General features: G+C 33.2%; 1 protein-coding gene across 1 annotated transcript; it reads right to left on the bottom strand.

Annotated features, from left to right (window-relative positions):
* Nucleotides 1-4,170: 4,170 nt before the first annotated feature.
* On the bottom strand, nt 4,171-23,792 carry Cpsf6 (cleavage and polyadenylation specific factor 6; the record flags this gene model as incomplete). Its single annotated transcript, XM_010644209.3, has 10 exons — nt 4,171-4,601; nt 11,433-11,625; nt 14,931-15,084; nt 15,515-15,630; nt 15,952-16,456; nt 16,914-17,024; nt 17,154-17,327; nt 18,263-18,408; nt 21,956-22,059; nt 23,517-23,792. Coding segments are annotated over 9 exons (1,776 nt in total), but the record flags the coding sequence as incomplete, so codon positions are not given.
* Between the last annotated feature and the right edge of the window lie 2,560 nt (nt 23,793-26,352).

Below are 26,352 nucleotides of genomic sequence, written 5' to 3'. Positions count from 1 at the left end.
ATGGGAATAAAGTTTTTAATAGAAACTAATATGGAAGAACAGTTGTCATAGAAACCAAAAAGATGTCTGATCAAATAATCACCTTACCTTTTGCACAGAAATCTTATTGTGAAGTCACCAGAGTCAATAGCTAAAGTTTTAAGACTTTCTTTGGCCTCCTAATATTAGATAAATTATTTACAAACTGTGGTTCAGTAATTGATGGGTACTGGTAATATGACACGATTTTGTTGTTAGTAAGAGCTTTCATTAAAAATTGTAAAACAACTTTGTAAGGCTGCAGTGGGCTGTAAACTATCTTGCTAATTTACCATGGGATGCAGAGGAAAGAAGGAATAATCAACCTTGTTTAAGGCTAAAGTTATCAATTTTATAAATGCATTCCTCAGAATGCATGATTTACCCCAAAGGATCACTTTCTACTAAATACCACCTGAGTACTAAAAATTTTAAAGTAAAAAAATAAACATGAATTTATCATTGGACTTTTAAATTAACTTACAGAATGCTGAGAAGTATTACTTAGTAACAGTGCAACAAAGAACATACCTTCAAAGTGAAAATGTTTAATTAAATGTAGTGTCTGTCCAATTGTAAAATTAATGTAAAACATTTACACCCAAGGTGGAGTTTTTAGGATACTCCCACATGAAAAACTCATTAAGTCTTTACTATCTAAAGATACCATTTTAAGATTTGTAATTTCAATTAAATTCAATCTAGTATTTTAAAAGCCTCCACTGCAATATTAATGTATCAGGAAGTCTTTAAAACACTGAAATCTGTTCATAAGCAAGTGTTTATACATCCAATACAAAAATCAAAGCAGCTGTGTACTCAGTGAATGCCAACAACCTGAAATTTCAAAGAGACATTGTTAAAACAAACCTAAATCAATCTGAACAGGATACAACTGCCTGAATATTCATAAAAATTCATATTGCTTCTAATGCCCAGAAAAAAGAGTGTAAGAACTTCCTCTCAGAAGCCTAGACATTTTAATACATTTTCTACTTCAACTGAAAATGAACCTTTATTCCTGTATCTTGGTTTCTCTAAATAAAAATATTCTCACATTACGAACAAAAGGAATATCAATGTAAGGCCACATCTTAATAAATTTATAATTTTTGGCTGAATATTTTAAAAGTCTAAGGCTTCTAAGAGTCAAGTTACTAAAAAATAAAATAAATACACCAGTGTTTAAACTGAAGGTTAATGTTAAAAAGAAAACGCATACACACACTATAAAAACAGAAAAATAGAATGCTTTGCTACAAAAATCCCACTTAATATATTTTAGCACAAAAAAATGTCTAATATGTACAATGGATAAGCGTGCATTCAAGAACATACAACTGGAAGAAACATTTACAGAGGGCTATGGGATGCAAATGAATGTAGTGAATAAAATTTAAAAAGCAGTTATCTGTAAAACAGTGAGAATCTCAATGCTGCATTCTTAGTAAAGAATCAGGACATAATCTCCTTAAAATAACTTACGCTGAAGCTTACAAAACAAATTGGAGCCACCTTTTAAAATACAGAAAATGCAATGACCAACCAGGTATGAAAACCAAAATGCCAACAGCAGTCCAACAGAAAAGTCTTGCAGTAGCATCTCATTATATAAAACAGTATGCATTTAGGTTATTGGCACATTTAAATACATATGGGAAAGAAAAATTCTTTACCCTTTCAATAATTTCCCCTTCACTATAAAATATTATACAACATTCATTAAACCTCGAATTTTATTTTTAGAACTGACCTTAACTAGTAAAAAGTAAAACAACATTCTCCACAGGAGAAGCAAATAAAAAATAATACCTTAAGCGACACATTACTTGTGAACTCCAAATTATACTTAACTGCTTAAGAACATTCTAGATAAGGGGCCATTAAGTGGGACTAACCTATGATCAATAGTCATAGCAAGTTATTCCTGATCTTGCTCATGAAAATAAACACTTCTAAATTTACACTGTAATATCTTTTCTGTAACATACTTCCTTTAACCAAAAGTAGCACATTCAATTCAGTGTTGCTTCAGAAGCAATATCATTCAGCTGCTGTACCACTCATCCATAATTTCACTGCTAGCTGAAAGGAATGTGACTGCACAGCACTAATAAATGCTATGGTTTAAAATTCAACTTATTTGTTTTCATAGCCGTTACAGTTATTATAAATGAAGAAAAAAATAAAAAGGTCTGTAAGACACACACACTCTTCTTTTTTGGTGTCTTTGCAAAGATGTTTCTCTTTGGATTGTTTCTACACATCAAAAAAATTTTTTTCAAATAACATCAGCTCATAAGGATGACAGGGTATAATAAGTAAAATATGGTTTGCAATTTTTACCTTTACTACTATACATTCATGTGCTATCAGGATGAAGTACTTTGCAAAATTACTTGGTCAAACCAGTAATTTCTTCCTGACAACACTTAAAATAATGGACTAGCAGCAAACAATTCTAGTACACTCCGACTGTCTACAACAAAAGTCATATAATGAAATCAGCCTAACATGGAGAAGAGTGATAAAGATGAAACAATTAAAGGGTTCCACTGATAAAAAATGAAAAGGTAAATGTAGGATGAAATCAGTACAAAATTTTCAGGTTCAAGTATAGTTTTGTGATTCCATTTTAAAACTGTTCAGAGAAATTTTTATTCTCATGGACATTTTACTTACCTTTAAATCTTACTATTAACTAATTTCCCTTGTGTTATATAAATGTCCAAACATCTTCATATTAGAGCATTGTGATTAAAATATACAAAAGCTAAAAAAATGATAAAACTTACAATACCTATACATAAAACAAGATTTTGATACAACTCTCAAATAATGTTAAAAGGGCAACTGCATTTTCAACAAGAAGAGACACTTAAAAAAATCATTTCTGAGAGCAAACAGTTGTAGTAAATACCAATGATCCCATGCACAAGTATTCCACTTACAAAGGGTTTTAAAATAAAGCTGGCAGTAATATGGATAATTTGAAGCAGCTAATTTTATGAGCAGTTGGTCAGTAGGCAAAATGAAAATGAACAGCAGTGCACATCTTTACAGGGCTTCTACAGCTGACATTATGTATTATCTAAAGTACCTAAATACTTTACGTATTGTCCCAAAATTTGGTTATACTTTTAAAAATCAATGTGTATGCTATCAGATCTCAAAGATAATCAGATCTTAAAAACATATTAAAAACAAATTAAGGACTTGTAACTCAAGTTCCTTAAGTAGTGATTTTCAATTACCTTTCTATAAAAATATCTAATCAAGTTGACATTCTGCCTCCGCTAGTTTTGCAAGTAGGAACACATGCTAGTCAGGTGCTTTTAATATAGGCCTCTATAGAAGGTAGGTTCAAAAAATCTTTGATTAAGTAACTCCAGCATGAGTTGACAGGTTGCATGAATATACACAGAATTCCTTGAACTGTGAAGATACCTACAAACTCCCATTACTCATAATGAAGAACAAAATCCAAAGTTAATAAAGATCACATCCTTCAGAAATCTGTATCAATAGGGAAATAAAACTAAGGCTCTCTCCACATAAATCTGCTGCATGGGTGTATTTACACTACCTATGGTTTCAAAATTAAACCATAAGTACCATCAATAAGAAACACCAAATACTGCAGCATCAATTAGAATTACCAAAATCTGTCTTTCAATGCTAGCCATTCACATTTAAGTATTTCAGTTTATCTGTGTTACAATTAAGCTGCACTACTGTGGCAAATACGTATGAGTTTTACTAAATGTTAAAACCTCAATTTTTTGACCCCTAAAACACTGACTGGATTGCTATGTCTGTCAAATTTTAAGTTTTTACAAGTTTATATACCATTCAGCAAAGTCACAAGCTAACTAGGTAAAAACATCTAGAAAAGCAGAATATAGAAATATTAAATATCCATGTAATCACCTATTCTAATATCAAAATCAAGGGCAAGAGACATTAATCAGTTACGTTTAATTCACTGAACGCATGAATAGATTGATGCATATCCAAAAAACGCTATTGCAATGCTTTTTTTTTTAGGACAGTAAAAATGTTGTCATAGTAACATTATCTTTAGATATTGCTGAACACAAGACTTTCCCTGAGGTGTAAACATCAAATAACTTGAACAGCTTTACACATCAGCCCCATTAAACAGTTTATTACAACACTACATCTATTGTAATCAAAGTGGTGCTGTTTACAGACATTATCATATGAACATTTTTAACAAGAACAAACTACTATAAAAACAAGCATTTACTTGACTTTGTTTTTCCAATTGCTTGCACATTATAATGGCCAAATGTATATAACCAGTAATAAAGTTGCAAAAGCTATTAACTTTTTAAATCACACAGGTTTCCTTCAAATAAAACAGTTAAGCAACATAAAAAATAAAAGTAGAGCTACTGGTTACCATTTATGCAGATTTGCTTTATTCAGATCTATTCCTGTTCAGTTTATCCATGAATCCTTATAGGTTCAGTTCAATCTCAAGAAGCAAACTGCTGGACAAGCGTCATTTTTCCCCCATGAAGACTGTTTTATCTTGGAAGGTGTTCCTCTTCCTTCAGCTGTAATGTGTCAAAATTTGTGATGTAGATTTTGCTATTCTCCATAATTCACAGAAAAACGCTGGCTTAACTATACATACACAAGTCGTGCATCTAACTTTTCTGTTATGTATTCTAACACAGCATAAGAATTAACTGAAACAGTAGCTGCCTATGTGGTGGAGAAATGCTCCTAATTTGTCTGGTGATTCCAAATGAGATATTCTGATTTCATTCTTATTAAATATTCTTTCAAATTTAATGACTATAACAGAAATAAAAATATAGCAGCTACTGTTTCTGTGATGATGCAAACAGTCATAAACCATTTTCTAAAAGTATGCATACTACAAAAATAAATGGAAAAGTGCTTGGATAGTTTTAATTCACCCACATATTAATTCTATATGAATTAACAATTAAGTGCTGAGCTGAATATAAAATGCAAAAACTTACAAATTAACTGTTTATTTGACAATATTCAGGAACCTCTGCAATTGTTATAAATCAAATAGTGTTCCATGTTACAAAATTTATAAATAGAAAACTCAGTATGGACATTTAAATATGACATCCACATACAAATCTTTAGACATAATACAATTTGAGACATTTACTTTTACTCTATCCCACCTACACTGAAATATCTAATGTAGTAAATAAACTAATCAAAAGCAAGCTAACTGGAAATCTACAATGATTTCATTGAAAACTCACATAAAGGGGGAAAAAAAGGAAACAGCTGATTAACTAAAATCTCAAGAATACATATATATATGCAAACTTTAGGAAGAGGTTCACAAAAGAAATAGTCAATTAATTTGCATGTATGTGACCAACGAAATACCAACTACTTAAAATATAAACTCCAAGACGACAATGTAAAAGTGATTTAAGAATTTAAAGGGCACAATGTTTAGTGACACTGCCACAAAAATAAAAACACCCTTTTTTTTTTTTTTTTTTTTTGAGACAGGGTCTCACTATGTATTCAGACTGGGCTTGAACTTCCTATGTAGCCCAGGCTGGCCTCAAACTTGTAGCAATTCTGCTGCCTCGGTTTCTTGAGTGCTGGGATTATAGGTGTGCACTACCACACCTGGCTTTTCTGCTATTAGGAGTAATTTCTATCACAATTATAATTTTTTTTAGTATACATGCTGCCGAAGCAAGAACAAATTTTCTTTATATTCTTTTCTATGTTTAAAACATATTAAGAGCATCAGTACACATACCCATTCACACTGCCTAGCAAAAACAGAAAACCAAATGTTAAAACCACAATCTTGCTCTTCTAAATAATTTCTGTACACCTATATTTTCAAAGAGATACTTAAGCCATTTCTAATGTTACCTTTTATTTCACCTTAATTTTATGCTGATAAAGCTTTAGTAGAATTATTTAATAGAAAAACGTCAGCTTTCAACTGTGGTATCACTTGTGACGCTTATTTATCTGTCTATGTTTTAGCCAGCTAGCCAGCTAGCTGGGGGACTGAACTCAGGGCCACACGCATGCTAAGCCATGAGGCGTATCACTAAGCTATACCTCCAGCCCAGCAATGCACTTTAAAAAGCTGGCAAAAATATTAGACAAAGTGTATGCTCTAATTTTAAAACAGAAATCAAGAAATCCTGCTATAAAACATGTTATCTCCTTAGGTTTTTAGTTGTGGCAAAAAGGATGAAAAGGAGAGTGGATCACTAAGAGGTTATTATTTAAAATCACAGAGCAACACAAAAATATTGTTCTTCCAAATAACACGTGCTATGTACTACAACTGTATCTTATTATTCCAACAGAGAACTGTACTACTTTTTATTATAGAGGATCCTATTTATAAAGTTACAATATACATCTGGCTTCTTACTTGATTATACTTCATGGGTAGATCTTTACAATTAATCCTAATTTTCATGATACAGATATAAAATTTGGGGGATAGTTGGTTTTTATTTCTAAACATTTTACACTTATTTATCCAGTTGGATATACAAATTTTACAGTCTCAAAAGGAAGCAAATTTAAAGGCAATACAACCCATTTCCAATAATCCAATTCCATGTAACAGTCTCAAATGTCTAAATAGACATCTACAAAAACCAAAGATAGCAAAAAAAGAAACTTAAAAGTAACAAATACATTCAATGATCATGTTCTCAAAATATCATTTGGTCAAATCTGTGTCAACGCCACACAATTATTTGCTTTAGCTATCAGTTACAAAAATAAACTATATAAACGGCTGTTTAAACAACTAAGATGACAAATGGAATCTAGATCTCCTGAAATGTCTAAGAACTATGCTGAGCAGTAAAATGTCAAAACATTTTGCCTGCATTTTAAGGTAATTAATGTAACAACAAGCCACCCAAAATCTGAGTGTCTCTGCTAAGAAATTTACCTAAGCATATTGTTAGCATTAATATTTAAAGCCATGGATTTCAGGGTTTGGCTCAGTGGTTCTGCGGCCTGCCTCGCAAGCGCAAGGTCCTGAGTTCAATCCCCAGTACCCAAAAAGACATTAAAAAAAAATTAAATAAAGTCATAATAAAGTTATCTTTTAAGTAAAACATATATACTTGATAAAGCATTTCAGTAAGGTTTTCCTATTAATATACTGAATTGGAAGGGTTTTTATGTGAATTGTAAAGCTATATTCTTAATTCTATGAAACAAAGTTTACTATTCTCTATCTGAAAATTTCTCCTTGAAGAAATGGAGATGAAGTGCGCAAAAAAAAAAAAATGTCTAAATACACGTTAACTTTTTAAGATAAAAATATTTTCTTACAATATATTACACAAAGGCAATTGTTTACAAAATGTTCCTTGTTATTGAAATACTTCATATTTTCATCTTTCTACCTGTGGACATAGTACTTACCTCATTTCAAAAAGCATTTTATCACTTAATATAAAACATACACATACTTGTTGCGCTAGGCAATCCACTAAGTAATAGAAATAAATTCCATCACAAAGAAAAAAATCAGCATTGCCTCTAAGATTCACAAAATGGCTATTTCAAAATAAGCTACGTGGTATTCAGAATCCACTGTGACAATTAACACATCCTACAGAGGGCACACTCATAAATCTGGATGGCATAAATGGTACCCTTATACTTTTATTAGGTTTTCTTTAAACAATACTAACTAAATATTCATTCAAAACATTATTCAAGACAATCTAATTTACAAACTGAAACAAGCATAGTAAATTTCACACTGAGATGAAGGTGAGAGCAAGGTGACTCATATTAGCATTGAATTTTTTTAAACAAGGCATTAATCATTTATAAACAAAATTAATATTCTTCAACCACAGTGAGCAAAACACATCATCCATTCACGGGATCACTTCCTACCCTCTTTTGTCACTGCAAGCAGATAGCTGTGTAGTCAGATAGGTTTTGCAAATAATACTGAAAGCAAAGAAATTAGAGCTAAAGTAATTGAGAGCTAGCATATCCAGATGAAAGAATAGTTAGGATATATGGATAAACAAAGAAACAGATAACTGGGAAATATGAGGTAGATCTCAGATGGTCTAAGAGTAGCAGAAATAATTTTTATATCTTGTAACAGTCATCATCATCATTCACCAGGCAATCAAGACAATTAAATTTTCACAACAGTCTCAATGTAACACTAATTCCTAAGGAAATGTAATGTCTTTTTAACATATTAGTAAAGAACCTTTTCTTCTTGCATTTTTGGTTTTTGCCCAAATTAACACAAACTATAAGCTGAATAAGCAATATAAAACATCTCAAATCCTGTGCAGTAATAAAATCTAACAGCATATTTATGGCAGAAGTAATCACAGTCAAGGAAATATGGTTACTTAATCCAGATCTTCATACACAAAACTTTCATCAATACATGTGTAATGACTTGAGAGTATGTAAACCTTCATAAAAATGGGAAAAGGGAAAGCCTGAGTATTTTAAAAATATTTTGTTTGCATTACTCTTCAGCATAAAAGAATAAATTGTTAACAGAAATTTCCTGAGTAGGACTGTTTGAACGGGTAATAAAAAAAACACAACCTTAAAATAACTGAACTATAAAGGTAAAATTATTTCTGTAAGATGTGTACAATTTAAAGTCACTTATTTTGCTCAGAGTGGTCTCAGAATAGAGGCAAAAAATACAGAATATGAAGCACAATGTATTTACATACTGAAATTTACAATACTGGTATTTTCTCATTAAAATATAATCTATTTGAACTTAGATATTGAATGTTTTTGGAAGAGCTAATACATTTTAAAATGAGAATGTAATTAACAGTATCCAACAGTTCAAACACGAAAAAAATTAAGATGGGACAGACATTAACAGTTTGCCAACATCATTAAATTTCCAGTCAAATTAAGAGCTTGTCCTTTTAGTCATTCATCACCATTTTAATAGATCACATTATCAATTAATTACGTACAAACTCCTACTGACATTCACTTTAGCTTTCAAGTCACTCTTATTCCACTTATTCCATTTAAGATTTACAGGAAAGCTCAAAAGGACTCATATTTAAAAACTTCTAAAGAGGTCAACAACAGACCTTATTATGATGGTAACAAAATTTGCAAATAGTTTTTTGTTTAAAAAAGATTTTCACTTCAATATTATTTAATTCCAGTCCCCACCCCTATATTCATGTCTACTTCCACAACAAATACTGTCTATTATAGCAAAGATACAATAATCCAAGATAACAATTTCTTTGTATTGGAAAGACTTATGTAAAATTTTGCTTGGATGAAGGCATATAACAGTATCACAACTCAATTCTGATTAATGTACAAACAAAACATGGGAATTTTGGTATGATACATCAGTGACTAAGAAAAATGTCAACAATAGTTTTCACGTGAGCAATTCATAGTTAATGTCTGAATGTAACGAAACTCAAGTCAAGATATATTAGGTTCACTTATACTGGAATGTATATTCAAGCTATTTAAAATCAGTAATGGACTTTTCAGAAGGAATTTTCTTGGTTGACTGTGCTAGTTTTACTAAAATCAGTAAGAAAACTGTCATTAATCTCCAGTATAAACAGATTTAGACGACCCTTGATGGGTACATGGTACATCAATTTTGGAGATGACTAAAAATGTATTCAAATTTCAGTATCTTGTCTTTAGTAACTAAAGTTTGACAACTTACAAAAAGTCTAAAAAAAGTTAACTTATAGAACCTGCAACCTTCCTATAAATAAAATGGCTATGGAGGTAAGCATTTCAATTAATAACCTGGTCTCAATCCACCACAAGCAACTGCTGAACATTAAGAATTTTTTAAAAAGATGGGATAAGATGTATTCAATTCAGGGGGGAAAAAAACCTACATCTTTAAAAAAAGCTACATCAGTAAAATTTATTGCTTAGATTTACATGATACAACACTCGATTTTTACATCCAAAAGCAATTAACAATTTCAGTAAGATTAGAGTTAAAAGCAGATGCTTTGTCTCATTGAAATATTTTGAGAAATATTAAGTTTTTTAATACAATACATGGAGAACTGCACAAAAATTTTGATACATATTCAAGCTGTATATTCAATATACAAGGTAAAGTAATAGAATGGGGTTTCTCAATTCAAAAAGCCTTTATAATAGTGTAAAAGCTATTTGTTTCATAAAAGTCAGATTTATTTACATGCTTATTTTCTACAAGTGTTTTTCAAAATGGATCTCATTTGCTAATCTGTTACAGTTAAAGAAATTTACTGTCAAGGAGTTACATACACTTGATAAAGCCTTTAATTTTTCCCATTACAATTTAAATACTAACAACATGACCGAATTTTCACTAAGTCTCCCATGATTACTAAAAATCACAGAGTATTTACCTATGAGGGGTCTGTTTTAAGCCTAATTCAATTTGGATATGCCACCAAAATATGGAGAAAAAATATTTTTGCTTACAGCATAACCTCTGTCACATGCACAAATTTCACAGTTCCCCCTTCACATGAATATGCTGCTGTTCACAAATATAAAAAATAAAATTACATGTGAAAATGAAGTATAAACAGACAACTCTCCCCACTTTATGAAAAATGTACACAAGAACTAGTTGTAAAATACAGAAAAAAAAGACAATGATTATGGTTTATGAATGAAACATCAAAGGAAATTATTTCAAGGTTATTCTAATGGGGATGTATGGCTTGACACAATTTAAAAATTTTAAATATGTAACCTAAACCCATTTTAATTTAGTAACTTACATTTTCTTTGGAAATTAAAGGATAATATTTCTTTTGAAGAACAAAAAGTAGATGCCAGAAAGTCTCTTTTTTAAAAAGAATTTTTTAAAGAAAAATCCTCTTTCAAAGTTGAGAAAATATTCTACTATATCTATAAACTATTACAGTGTTTTTCTTTAGAAGTTTTAGGGACAAATTAGATTAGGTGAAGGCAATATAAAAACCTTATTTTTAAAAATCCAAGCACATTATTTGTATCGGCAGTAACTCCCTGTAGAAGTACTTTAAATCACATGCAAACTATGTATGTGATTACAAAAATCCCAATTTGTAGATTTTAGAAGTGCATAATGAGTCCTCTTGATTATTTTTCTTGCTTTAAGACCATTAACAATCTGAAACGTAACACTGAAAATTCAGCAATACAATATTGAAGGATAAAAGGTCAAAATTTTTACCTGCGATCACTTACCTGCTATTTGTCTCAGATGTTTCCAGATAATTAAATTCAGAGCAAGTACTTGGACCATTAAAAATGTAGGTATATACTGTATAAACAACAGCCCTGGAGTTATAATCACTGTTAATAATACTCACGTTAAATGGAACAGGAACAGGAATACCCACCTTCTAACGATGACGATATTCCCGCTCTCGGTCACGCTCTCGGTCTCGGTCTCGGTCACGATCACGGTGTCTCTCTCTCTCCCGGCTTCTCTCTCTGTAATAATCATCATGGCGATCTCTACTACGGGATTTATGTCGCCGACTCTTTTCTCGTGATCTACTATGGTCCCTCTCTCTTGATCGTTCACGTCTTCTAAAAGAAATTACTGGATTAATGCTCTCCATAATTAGACAGTTAAAGAGATAAGTACTTCAGTTGTCCTCCCCTATTTGTGGTTTCACTTATTCACAGTTAACCATGGTCTGAAACATTAAAAACTAAAAAGTAACTTTTAAATTGAACACCATTCTGAATAAAGTGGTAAGACCTCACACAGCGCTGGCTCTGTCCTAACTGGGATGTGGATCATCCCTTGATGGAGCATATCCACACTGCATATGTTACCTGTCCATTAGTCCTTTAGTAGCTATCTCAGTTATTAGACAAACTGTTGTTTTGCAGTGCTCATATCCTTTATTTTATCTTAACAATGGTCCCAAAGTATGAGTACTATTTGTAATTTTGATATGGTTCCTCTAGTGAAAATGCAAAAAAAGTTCTTGACTTCATAAGGAAAGAAAAAAATCATTACTGAAGCTGGTAAGATTACAGTAGGAAACTGTGAAATTATGAAGGTAAAAGAAATTTGTGCTACATTTGTGGTCATACCTCAAAATGCAAGAGGTATAGCCAATGTATAAGTGATTACTTAAGATGGAAATGACAGATTTATAGTTCAGTATTATCTGGGGTTTCAGGAACCCCCTGGGATCTTACAGCATATCCTTTCAAGAGGGAACACTGTATTTTGGTGTTTTATGTACACATACCAACTCCCCATGAAGAACATTAATTGTGTACTACAATAAAACATTTAAAAAACCTAAGGCAGCAAACAATTTTGTGACGTAGTTGAGACTGATTATCCTGTTCTGCCAATGCTGACAGCTACCAAAACATCAAGCATGAACCAAAAATTTTACTTTTAAAAACATTTGCCAAAAAAAATTGAGAATAAAACATAGGGAAATACACCATAACATCTACTTAAATCAGTACACATAACAGATACTGAATAAACAAAAAGAAAATGTCAAATCACTCATGTCTCAAAATAACATCTAAAGTATAGTTTTTTAAAGTATAAAATTCACAAAAATCACCCAATATACAATGGAGTTTAAATAAATACTACCACCTATTAACAAATTACCCAAATGTATACAGATGACTCTCTAGATCTGTGGGCTTTGTATTCATGGATTCAACCCATCAGATGGAAAATATTTGAGAAAAAAACAAAAACAAAAATAAACAAACAAACAAAAAAACCAAGGGGGCCAGGGATTTAGCTCAGCAGTTTAGTGGCCTGCCTTGCAAGCGCAAGGACCCGAGTTCAATCCCTGGTACAAAAAAAAAAAAAAAAAAACAAAAAAAAAAAAAAACCAAGGGGGCCAGGGATTTAGCTCAGCAGTTTAGTGGCCTGCCTTGCAAGCGCAAGGACCCGAGTTCAATCCCTGGTACAAAAAAAAAAAAAAAAAAACAAAAAAAAAAAAAAACCAAGGGGGCCAGGGATTTAGCTCAGCAGTTTAGTGGCCTGCCTTGCAAGCGCAAGGACCCGAGTTCAATCCCTGGTACAAAAAAAAAAAAAAAAAAACAAAAAAAAAAAAAAACCAAGGGGGCCAGGGATTTAGCTCAGCAGTTTAGTGGCCTGCCTTGCAAGCGCAAGGACCCGAGTTCAATCCCTGGTACAAAAAAAAAAAAAAAAAAACCCAGAAAAAAAACCAAGGGCTGTAATTGTATGGGAACATGTAAATTTTTTATTCCCTAAACAATGTAGTGTAACAACTATTAATATAGCATTTACAGCAGGTATTTTAAATGAAGAGATGATTCAAGGTACAGAGAAGTAAAATGGCAGAAAGAAGGAAAAAATGTGGAAGGATGAATATAGATCATATGCAAATATTTTATATAAAAGACTTGAGCATCAGATTATGGTATTCTGAGGGATCCTGGAATCAATCCCTTCAGATATCAGGGGGCCAATGTATATAAATTATGTTTTGTATTCCTAGTTAACCAAACTATGACATATCTACACTTCACTGAGAAACTGGTTGGGCAAGAAATGGCTAGGAATTGAGACCAGTAGAGAGGATTGATATTGCATTGCCTTTGTTATTTTATAAGTAGAAATGTTTTTATGAACTGTCTTAGAAAAAAGAAATTAACCAAAGTTTAAAGCCTAAAAAGCATTAATTCTAAGTTCACAATAAGGAAATACAGCTGTCTATAGTTTATGTATTTTTGAACTGCACAGATGGGCAAACATTATTAGGTGTTGAATTCTTCAATCAAGGTAGAGTTTCTGACTCTTGACTTAAAATATTAAAACAAAGACAATGTATGCTAAGATCTTTAGCTATCACAAATTTCTTCAGATATGATACTTATAGTGGGTAAAAATGGTAAAAATAAAGTTGAAGGCCATGCCCAAGACAAATTTCTTTCCCTTAACTTCATGAACATGACTCTACTTCCAGATAAAGTAAACTTAATACAGATTTAAGAATATCAGGAATATGTAAAATTTCAAGATTAGTAGTAATGTGAAAAAAAGATCTAATGAAAAAAAAAAAAATTTAAGAAATAAATCATCTGCCGGGCGTGGTGGCACACGCCTGTAATCCCGGCACTCAGGAGGCAGAGGCAGGAGGATCGCTGTAAATTCAAGACCAGGTTGGACTACATAGTGAGTTCCAGGTCAATCTCAACTATATAGTAAGACCCTATCTCAAAAAACCCCAAAAAACAAAACAAAACAAAACAAAACAAAAAGAAATAAATCATCTACTCATTCATTAACTCTCATTTGAGAAACATTTATTCTGTATCAGGCAATGTTTAGACATATAGTTCTGTAGTGAACAGGATAGCTAAGGATAGTCTCATAACTCAAGTATGTTCTAATTATAATACATGAAATACATAAAAATAAATATAATGACAGACTAACCTGGGAGAAGATCTGAAAAATGAGACTTAAGGTAAGACATGATGGCTGTGAAGCCAAGTATGTGAATAAACAAGGCAAAGGGTTCCCAATAGAAGGAATGCCAAGTACTAAATCATTGAGGTGGTCAAATGTTAGAAGTTTGCAGAAGGAAAAAAGGAGACCAATTTGTATATGGGGAGAGATATAGGATGAGGCTAGAAAGATAAGCCTTACTTTAAAAGTAAAGAGATAACATATGGTGCCTCAATGTTTACAAGCTGACTCTAAGTAGAAGGCTTTGAAGGATTTTTAAGCAAATAACCTGACGTTTGACTCAGTATTAAAATTTTACTCTGAGTAAACTAAGTAAAATCAAAGTCTTAGTTTAAAATCCCAAACATAGTATTTTCTCCTTTTTTTAACTAGAGTTTTAAAAAGTCACGAGACAGGAAAGTTTTACCTCGATCCAGAACCGTAAGACTTGGATTCAATTCCATGAAGGCAATCTTGCAAAGAGCTAATAAGAACTTTGCAACGGTCATCAGCAGATACTTTGGATTGTTTAATTAAAGAAATTGCGGTTACCAATGTCTCAATAGCACTCCCATAATCACCTGTATGGGCAGACAAGAGTTAAATTTTGTTTCTGAAATGCCATTAAATTACTTGGGGATAAAAATGATAAAGCATTTTATAATATAGTATGCTTTAAAGTGATCACAGAAGATTAATGCCTTTTTTAAGCAATTCAAAATTTGCAAGGCTTTCACATTAATGAAATTGTTTGTTGTTATCATAGCTGTGTAAAACAAATTGTCATTTTTCACATACAAAAACAAATGAGCTGCTTTGGGCCTCTGAACCATTAAATGCCAAGGTTAGTATCAAATCTAAGCCTAATAACTTAAAATTGAGGCTCTTTCCATTACACCATGACATACAGCTCTCTTTAGTGCTTTTTAAATAAGTTATAGGTAATGACTTGGGAATATCAAAAGAGTACATGTAAATAAGAAATACTGATACTTGAAGAGATATACAAACCGGCACTGGCATCAGACACAGCTCTTGATATAGCACTGCTTGAGATCGCCCTATTTCTATTCATTATTTCTTCAAACTCTGCTTCACTTAATGGTGTTCTTGCAGTATCCATTTCCCTATGAAAGAAAAATCTTAACATTGTTACTCTACAGATTTTCTAAATTACTCATAACAGTGTAAATAAATTCATACTAGCAGTCTTTGACATGTCCTTTACAGTTCTTTGCCAGACTAAAGTATGCTATTTGTCCTACAAAGAGAACAAGTCTAAGCAAAATTCTCTTACAATGATTTTCAGCTGAAATAAAGTAGCAGCTCAGAAACCCCATCTTTCTAGAGGGCAGAAATGCTATATTTACATTTTTCTATAACAGAATTCCCAGAATCACTTTTCTCTTCTACTGGGCAAATACTTTCATTGATACACGCTAACTTACCTCCCAGGGGGGCCATAGTCACCCCTATCATATGGTGGAGCACGGCCATATGGGTCTGTTGGTGGCGGACCTCGACTATCTGATGTAGGCATGCCACTGTTAGTTGGTGGAGGAAAGAAAGCTGGATTCACATGTGGAGCTGGCGGTGGGGCACCTGGAGGTGGTCCCGGAAGATGCGGAGGAGGAGCAAGTGTAAGGGGTGGCCCAAGTGGACCAGGTGGGCGAGGTGGAAAGGGGCCTGGAGGTGGCGGTGGTCCCTGTTGTGGAGGTGGTGGTCCAGGAGGAGGGCCATAACCTGGAACTGGAGGTGGAGGTCCCGGAGGAAGTGGACCCAATGGAGGCTGCCCAAAAGGCTGTCCAGGAAAAAGAACTGGAGGTGGAGGGCGATCTCCTCGATTAGGAGGCCCAGCTAGAGGAGGAGGCAGAACCTGACCAGGAGGTGGAGGACCTGGTGGGCCAGGTGGACCAGGGGGACCTAACGGTGGACGTGGAGGAGTCTGTCCAGCTACAGAATAGAGAAGAGAGAGGGCAGGGAGAGAGAGAGAGAGAAAAAAAATTCAATAATGAAGATATTTTAACCTTTACATGCCAAGATTATACTTTTTTTAAAGCGTAACTTTAAAACCAAGATTCTTTCTCTTTAAATGACACTCATATGGTAAATGCTATTCTAACTATAAAGGTTAAGAATATCCTTTCAAATTTAAATAGCTCAATTTATGCTAAACAAAAACTACTGAAACAAAAGCTTTAAAAATTACAATGCTTAGAGATATTTTCCATCTTTCAGTATATGCACACTTCTTACATTGAAATCACCCACCTTATATTCTACTCTGATGCCAAGCTAGAAAGTGAAACAAGGAAAAATGGTCTTGAAAGGGTTTTTTAAGAGGTAAGAAAATAAGACGGATGTAAATATTCTATATATAAGTCAAGCAAGTTTGGAGAAAAATAAAGACCTTTTAGGCCAAAAATGGGTAAATCCTCTATGCTGTGCCCCATATGCCATGGAATCCTAGTTTCCAGGAACAAAGGCCGAGTTCCTTTAACAAGATGCTTGATCAAATTTCCTGGATTCCAAAAATAGCATAATAAGGAGAGTAAGTCACATTAATAATGCATTACTTGAAAAAGAGAGAAAAGGAAAAGAGGCGTTAGGCAGACACATTATATTTTTAGTAATTTGAGAAAAGTTTTACCTGGAAAAGGTGGGGGTGGCCCTCCTGGTCCTGCTGGCCCAGGAAATCTGTCCCCACCAGGAACAGCCCCTGGAAAACGGCCCCGTCCTCTACCACCTTGTGGGAATGCTGCACGTGAACTGCCTCCTGGAGGACCAGCTTTACCTTCCCCAGACATTTGTCCTGATTGTGTAGCTGCAAACATCCAAATACTCTTAAGTAGCACTCATTAAAACAGTTCTCTGAAATGTAGCCACTGTAATTAGAAACAACTGTACTTCAAAGTTCACTTATACCATATATTAACTTGCAGAAACCTTGGGCCTATGCAAATCACTTGAGAATTACTGATAAGGAAAATAGTCATATCTATTAAGTCCTTTTTAAGTCTTGAATATCCAGGTATAGTATTTTTTCAAAAGAAAGTGTCATTTCCACTAAGTAAAAGGTTTTCTTTCAAAATACCAGTACTCTGCAGCAGCCAAGACCAAATTTCTTCAACAGAAATCTTAATTTCAGTAGGACAGATCATTTAAATTTTGTTATATAGTCTTCAGTTAAGTCTCAAACGCTAAAACATCAAAATAAAAATGATTTGAATTTCTGTTAATTACACAATCATCCATCTTATCTCTTTAAATGTTAACATTCATAAGTAGGTAATAACTCTTTTTTACATTCACTTTACCAAGTGGTGAAAAGTCTTGGTGCCAAGCAGAAAACCAACAAACATTTTCTGATTATCAGTGGTCTCTTCCAACCCATAACACATATCCACATAGTTTTCCTTCAATCTAAGGATTAAAACACAGTTTCTTCCTTTCTCTAACATGGGAAGGACATGACAATAATGGCAGTATTAAAGAACCTGCACACTATCATACAGTGTTGGGTCTGTGAGATCTAGAGAAAAATGGAACAGATCCAGGTTGCAGGACCTGGGTCCACAGCATTAACCAATGACTAAATCAATTAACAGCAAGGATTAAAAAAAAAAAAAAAAAAAGTTCTCTAATGAACTTAATGAACTATTAGATTATGTAACTTCCCTAGCATTCACATCTAACAAATACAAGCAATGTTGGTTAAGATGTACCATCTTTTAAAAAGGCCTCTGAGAGATTGCTTACTTTTCCTGGACTGCATTTCAAATTGACTCAGGAACTGTTTATTGCATGGAGTTACAACAGGATTCTGGCCATGAAGTTCTCTTTTAGGCAACAGATCCATTAACTTTTTTGAAGATGCTTCAGATCCAACACCAACAAGTGCAAATCTAAGAAGTGTTTAAAGGGATGGAAGTAGAAAGTTGAGGAGGAATCAACAGTTACTATCATTAAAAACGAAATGGTCTACATTTATTTTTATCTCGAAAGTCCAGAAAATACTTCTTAAAGCTCCACAAGTTCATACTCCTATCTACCATGAAAATGTATAACATAGAATATAATACATAAAATTCGGTCATTTAAAAGGTGCAATTTCAGTAGTTTCAGTATATTCAAGAGCTCTACAATTATTACCAGTCAATTTTAGAACATTTTCATCACTCTCAAATAAACTCCATACCCAGTAGCCATCACTGCCATTTTCTCTCATCCCTCAACCTCAGGAAACCACAAATCTACTTGACTATGGATTTTTTTTTTTTTGGTACCGGGGATCGAACTCGGGTCCTTGTGCTTGCAAGGCAGGCCACCGAACCTCTGAGCTAAATCCCCGGCCGCTTGACTACGGATTTGCCTACTTTAGAATTTCATGTAAAGAGAATTATACAATATGTCTTTTATTAGCTTAGCCTAATTTGAAGGTTCACCCATGTTGGATATATCACTACTTCATTTATTTTTACAACAGCAACAATCTATGGTAGCTAAATCACATTTTCTAAAAATGTATCCATCAGCTCATATGTATTTGGCTTGTTTTCACACTAACATGGCTGTAAAATCATAAAAACACTAAGTGTTGATGAGGCTATAGAGAAACTAGAACCCTCAAGTATTAATGATGGGTATGTAAAATGGCACAGCTATCCTGTCAAACAATTAGCAGTTCCTTAAAATGTTAAAGAAAGTTACCATTTAAGTCCATGCCTAGGTATACATCCAACAAAACCAAAGATAAACGTTCACACAAAGCTGGTAAATACAAGTTTTAGAGGGACAATGTCTTTAATAGAAAAAAGTAGGAATCCAAATGGCTCATCACCTAATGGATGATGGACTTGAAAACAAAGTGCTACATTCATGTAATGGGATATTATTGCTGCAACATAAATTTGAAAATATAATGCTAAGTGAAAGAAGCCAGACACACAAGACCACATGTTATTTGATTTCATTATTAAGAAATTAATAGGCAGGATATCTCGAATAGGCAAATCGAAAAGACAGAAAGTACATTAGTGGTTGTCAGCAGGGGAGGAGGACAGATTAGGAAGTGACTGCTCATAGATAGGCACAGGATTTCTTCTGGGGGCGATGAAATGTCCTGAAATTAGTGGCAAAGCTTGCTTGACTTTGTAAGTATGCTAAAGTCACTGAATTGCATACTTTAAAGGGATGAATTTTTCTGGTATTTGAATTGTATCTCAAGAAAAATAACTTAAAAACTAAACTATCAGTATGATTACAGAATATTCTAGATTCTTAGAGGAAGTGAAAAAAATTTTTTCCCTGTCATGTTCAATATGGTCCTTAAGCAAATCCCTTACTCTACCCAGCAAATTCTGCTGTATGGATTACCTGAATCACAATATTTACAAGCAACTTATTTGGGTTGGGGCTATAGTTCAATAGTAAAGCATGCACTCAGCATAAACAAGGCCCTAGGTTCAATTCTCAGCAACAACAGCAACAACAAAAAGGGAAAACTTCATTTAATAATTATTCACTGAGCACCATCTCCTCCTCTCATATACTCTAAGGCTGGAGTAAACCAAAACAAAATCCCTGCTCTCATGGAGTTTACAATCCAGTGAGAAAAGAAAATAAACAAGGGTGAAAAAAGGGAATTAGAGACAGATTATGAAGGTTTATATAGAATGTTCTCAGACAAAAAAATTCTTAGAACAGTTTGAGTTGTGAATGAAGCAAAAGATTGAGCCATGAAGCTGGGCATTATGCCATGGCCTTATAGTTCTAGCACTTGGGTATGAGTTCAATGCCAGCCTGAGAAAGATTAAATGAGACATCCTTTCAAAAAAGAAAATGAAAAGAAAAACAAGCCATGTTGGTGGATATTTGGGGAAAAAAAGAAGAGTAAACAGCTAAAGGTCTAACGCAGTGATCTGTCGGTGAATTAGCAAAAGACTGATATGGCCAAAAACAAGTGGCAAAGTAGGTGAAGAGGTAGGGAAACAGATTACAAACCTTGCAGACCAATGCAATGACAATGAGATAAGAAATTATTTAAAGATCCTGAGCAGAATATTGACACTACCTTTCCAAAAAAAAAACTTCAACAATGTGTATGTGGAACTGACACACCCAGGAGATTAGGATAGCAGTAGGGATGCCAGTTCAGAAGCTACTGCAAAAACTCAGATAAGTGGACCAGGAATGTAGCTCAACAGCACAGTGCCTGAGTTAAAATCCTAGTACCAAATGAAAAAAAAAAAAAAAAGCTCAGATAAGAGATGATGGTGACTTGGGACAGGCGAAACAATATAAAGTCAGCATATTTTCTATCATTCTGTACTCAATTTATCTGCACCATAATTTATCACTTGGTTAAAAAAAAAAGAAAAGAATCTAGCTCAGTGGTACTGTGATCCCAGCACTCTGGGAAGTTGAGGCAGGAAGCCAAGTTTGAGTCCAGCCTGAGCAACTTAGCAACGTTAATGAGAACTGCCTTTATAAACAAAAAATTTATAAAAGGGTTCAATCTCCAGTACTGGAAAACAAAACAGAACAACAAAAAAACAACCAACCTACCTCAAGGCTTATCTAAAATTGCCTGCTGCAACATTATTTATAATATCAAAGCAGTAAAAAATAAAGGGAAGATGGGTATTTATTGCTAAATATTTGTTCCACTCCCTACACCAAACTTTTATAAAACATGCAAATTTTAAGACCATTTTAAAAGGAAAATTCTGAGAGTATAGTGAATATATATAGTAAATATGTGACAATATGTAGATGGTTCAGTTTATGCCATTATTTCATTTTCTTACTTTTGGATATCTATATTTTATAATGTCCCCATAGGATACTATCTCACTGTGCCTCTTGAGTGTACCAATTGTGGTCTTACATTAATATACTTTAAAAGTGTTCAACCACTGTTTTCAATAAATCTTACTTCATGTTTTAAACTAATACACATGAATAGTTATTAATCTGTTATATGGGTTAAAGGTAGAAAATATGCTTCAGTTTATGCCATTATTTCATTTTCTTACTTTTGGATATCTATAATGTCCCCCCCCCATAGGATACTATCTCATTTATAAGGTTTCATAATCAAGAATAAAAAGCGAAATATCCAGGTTACTCACATTATTCTCCAGTCATCCATTTTCCCCCCACCTCAATCACAGGCAGATTACGATACCTATAAACTGTCATTTCAACCGCAGATGGAGAAAACTCAGGAAATTTGGAAAATAGGCCTAGTTTGTCCACAACTCCAACTCCACTGGTTTTACTGGGCTAAATTAACGTATGTGTGAAAAGACAGTATGAATTTTTGCCTAAGATCCTCCTTCCAATGTAATCATGTGTCCTATATGTTTGCAATTAGCATTAACCTCAAGGGAAACTAACTTATAAATTGTAATCAACAGCTACTAACATATTAGAAACACAAATTCTTACCCCTTTGATTGGCCATTTGCCCGATTTTCAAAAAATTTTATCTCCAAAATATCATTTACTCCCAAAGAATGAACTGCTTCAGTTAAGTCTTCATCTGTTGTCCACTGCAAGACATGTTCATCTTATTAACCAGTGAAATATACTAGAATTTTTATTGCTCGAATGTAGTTTTTATAAACTCCAGATAAAGAGAAAATTATTGCTCAGTACAAATTTAAGCATAATTACTAGCACTCAGCCTCTAATTCTTAAAATATCACAAAAGCACCTGTAACCCTAACTTCATTCCCTGATAAGTTTTGGAAATTAGAAGGCACATACCCTCAGAGATAAGATAGATTTTTACTTTAAACTGCTATGATTTTAAATTCTCAGTAAAATCAATCTCACTTGTCACTTTCTCCCTTTAAAGGAAAATATTGTGTGAAATAAATTTCATCTTATCCTTTAATATAAAATGGAAAGACAAAAAACTAACATGTATTGAGTACCTACTATGTACTTTATATCAACTGTGTAACTCTTAAGCCCTATTCAATCCCATTTGGCACAAGATGAAATAGGGCAAACAACTAACTCATGAAACAGAGATGATGGAACCAAAGTTCAAATTCTTTAGTGACTACATTCTCATAAATACATTGCTACTGTTTCCAAAGACTGCTTAGACTGCATGGTGGAAAATTAGTCCCTTGGTTTAAAAAAATTTTTTTAAGTAAAACATTTTTATTTGGGCACAGTGGTGTACCCTTGTAATCCCAACTATTAGGGAACCTGAGGCAGAAGGATTACAATTTGAGGCCAGCTTGGGCAATTTAGTAGGAACTTGTCTCCAAATAAAAAAATAAAAAGGGCAAAAGATGGAGCCCATGGAATGTTTGCCTAGCATTATGAGACCCTGGGTTCAATCCCCAGTGCTGATGATACTGATTGATAGATAGATAACTGTTTTTAACAAAGTAAAAAAGTGCTGAGTTTTCTTTTTGACTTTTAGATCTCTAAACTTTCACATATATCTAATAGTAGAGATGAAAAATTCTATAGGGTTGCTTTAGTAAATATTTCAAGCTTAATGCTAATATAAATACAAATAGATATCTGGACATGCAGTTAATGAAGCCCTCAGTCAATAACCTTAGTTTCCTAAAACAACTCAAATTAAAATACAGAGCATGTTGCAATATTTCTATAAATCAGATTTCAAAGATAAAAAATGGAATTCAAGTCTATAATCTAAATTAGAAAATGAACTATGTAAACATTTTTCTTAGTAAATGGTAACATCTGAAGTGAGTAAGGAGTGGTAACATAAAGAAGACCTGAACACAGAAACAATTTACATTTAACTGGTATGTATACCAAGGTGAGACAATGACACAAAATCCAAACAACTGAAATTAATGGCCTTTTAAAGGTACCTGATTTTGTTCATTATCAAACATTTAGAAAAACCAATATAGTAACTTCGAATTTTTATTTTAAAACTCCAGACAAAAACACTAGCTACTAGAGTGGTTCAAAATCAATTACCCATAATTTAATTTTTGTTAGCTGTACTCACCCAAGTTAGATTTCCAATATATAATGCAATTCTCTTTCCAGTATATGTATAGACAACATTTGGTGCTGCTCCTTTGCCCACATCATCACCAACAGTTGGCGGGAGAGTATCCATGTAATCCCTGTCTTCTGGAGCATCTCCATTATTTGCAGATGGGGAGATGACATCATCATACAAATCTATCTGATCATGCCCACCATATTCCGCTTCCTGAGATACAGAAACAACGCTCCAGATTATGTAACAGAATATTACTAAATGGATTTGGATACAAATTCATTCTATTTTTTTTATTTTATTTTATTTATTGTATTTTAAAAATCTGATAGAAGATAGAAAAAGGCACAAAGAGCGCAGTACAGATTTCACTTTATCCAAGACATATTCTTGAATGGTAACTGTAACTGAAACTATCCTTAGAAGCAAACCATTCTTAAATAGTAATACATGAATGCAAATAGAAAACTTTTAAAATATATGACACACAGAGAGTACCACAAACAACAGAGCCATTATAAGTCTTAAGTGTTTAGCCACACACACAAAAATGTAACTATTGTTTTCTATGGTTTTCAGTTCTTGCTCCCAACCCTGAGAAAGCCTAACAGTTTCAGAAAAAGAAAAGTAAGCTGAGCCATAGGAAAGGGATTAGAAATGATAAATGATCTACAGAAAGGAAACAATAAATGAAGCACAGGTAAAACTATTCAAATTACTACCTCATAATAATATTCTCATTCAACAAAAAGCCAATTCTTACCTGACATTTCAGATGTCTAGTCAAGTAAATTAGGAAAAAAAGATACAAATAAAGATCTAGTAAACCTTTCCCATGTGACTTTCACCAGCAGAATTAAAGCAATCTAATGATGTCATTTACATTCCTAAATGATAAGCAAGGAATAAGAAGAGGAAAATAAAAGAGGTGAGCAGAAGAAAATTAGAAGAGAGGGATCAACGCAAGAAAAATGCAAGTTAGGTATTAGCACAACACACAGCGACACTTGATTGCCTTTGTAACCACTATTTGGTCATGAGTTTGACTAAGCCTGCACAAGAGATAAATGTTCCAGATTAGGTTCTCTAATCAGTGTGAACTACTTTATTCTTCTGAAGTAGAACATTTTCAATAAAAGGAAAACGATAATTATAAGATAACCTTAACTGTTCATATATAATTCTCCAATGTTTATAATTTATTAAGAAATTAGAAAAAATTCCAATAGTTTTAGAGACTAGTAATATGTGGATAATGATCAAGAGAAAGCACTTGTTACATGATGGAAAACAGATCAATAAGACATTACAGGCTCCAAGGGAGTATGGTTACTGTTTTGTTATTCAGAAGACAACTAGAGTTTTTCAAAAGATATTTTTCAAAAGAAAGCAAAAAAACAAAACAAAACAAAACAAAAAAAACACCTTGAGAAAGGGGGGTGGCACATTTATACACGTATCCAATGGACCTCAAATTGGTAATGTCATCTTTAGGTAATCCACACAGTGGACTATTCAACTTACTAATTATATAAAACAATCTTTACATTTCAATTTTGTTATAAAGCACAATTTTCTAAGACTTATTTAATAGGTGGCTGAGGATACTAAAGTCAAGAAAACAACCAATTTTAGCAATGGGCAGAAACTAAGAACACAAGTCCCTGAATAACACCATTAATTTGATGTTGTTTGTATAGCAATACCAAAATAATCTCTAAGAAGTGAGTGTTAAATGAAGTAATATACTGAAATTGCAGTGGCAGGAAAAGCAAAAAAAAAATGGGGCTGTTTTGTTAAAAGTTTCAGTGAAGCTGAAGTGCAGGTGGTGTGGATGCAACCAACACTGATTCCATATACTTAAGATATTAAAAAGCTTCCCACACAATCCAGTTCTGGTACACCAAGTAGAATGTTACTCAAAAGAAGTTGTATTTCCATCCTAATAGCAGAGATGAATCAATATATGGTCTGAGGGAGAGTAAAAAAGAATAGAGAATCATTAATAGCAAGGCTAAACATATTTAAACTTATACTTTCACTCACACAGATTAAAACACTATGATTTATTAAATTGTAAATCTGAAAAATTTACAAAGACAATAATTTACAAGCATTTATTTCAACTACACTAATCTGGTGTATTAAAACCAGTTTTTTTGTATGTCCATGAATTCTTACATTAACAACAACCAATTTTCCACATTCATACTCTTCTACTACTAATATTCAGAATCAGCCATTTTGTCTGGTAGTTGGACTGTTTCCAACCAGTTGAAGTATGATGCTAACTGAGACCACAGTCCTGGAGTTTGAGCTCCTGGTAGATTAATTAGCTTCAGATGGTTTCAAGGCCTTAGCCTGTATGTACTTAGCCTCAACAGTACACATTTGAACTTGGTGAAAAAATATTAATCTGAATATATTTACCACCTTTATTAAAAATGCAACTCAAAGCATTAACTCTCTTGTATCAGTAACTTTTCAGCTCACTGCATCATACCCATCTTTCATACTAAGAACTACAGAATATATCAGAATAAAACTTAAATCAAGGAATATGCACCTTCTGAAATTATGCAACATGCCCATCGCAGGTCACATATAAAGAAGTGAGCTCTGAAAACCTGAACAAACTAAAAACAAAGGTATCTACTCTGTCAAAGAAAAACAAACATTCTCAAGTTCTATGTGAAGGGTCTTTTCACTTTTTACTTTTAATTGTAATCAAGCCAGAAGACTGTATTCTGCATGATATACAAATAGCTGTTGCCAAGTCAGAAAAAGCACTTAAAAATAAGATAAACAGAAAAATGACCAACACCCTATCAGCTCCCTG

The sequence above is a fragment of the Fukomys damarensis genome, unplaced genomic scaffold (assembly GCF_012274545.1).
Source record: "Fukomys damarensis isolate Sample0158 unplaced genomic scaffold, DMR_v1.0_HiC HiC_scaffold_15, whole genome shotgun sequence".
Lineage (NCBI taxonomy): Eukaryota > Metazoa > Chordata > Mammalia > Rodentia > Bathyergidae > Fukomys > Fukomys damarensis.
This window is presented reverse-complemented; position numbering and strand designations above follow the sequence as displayed.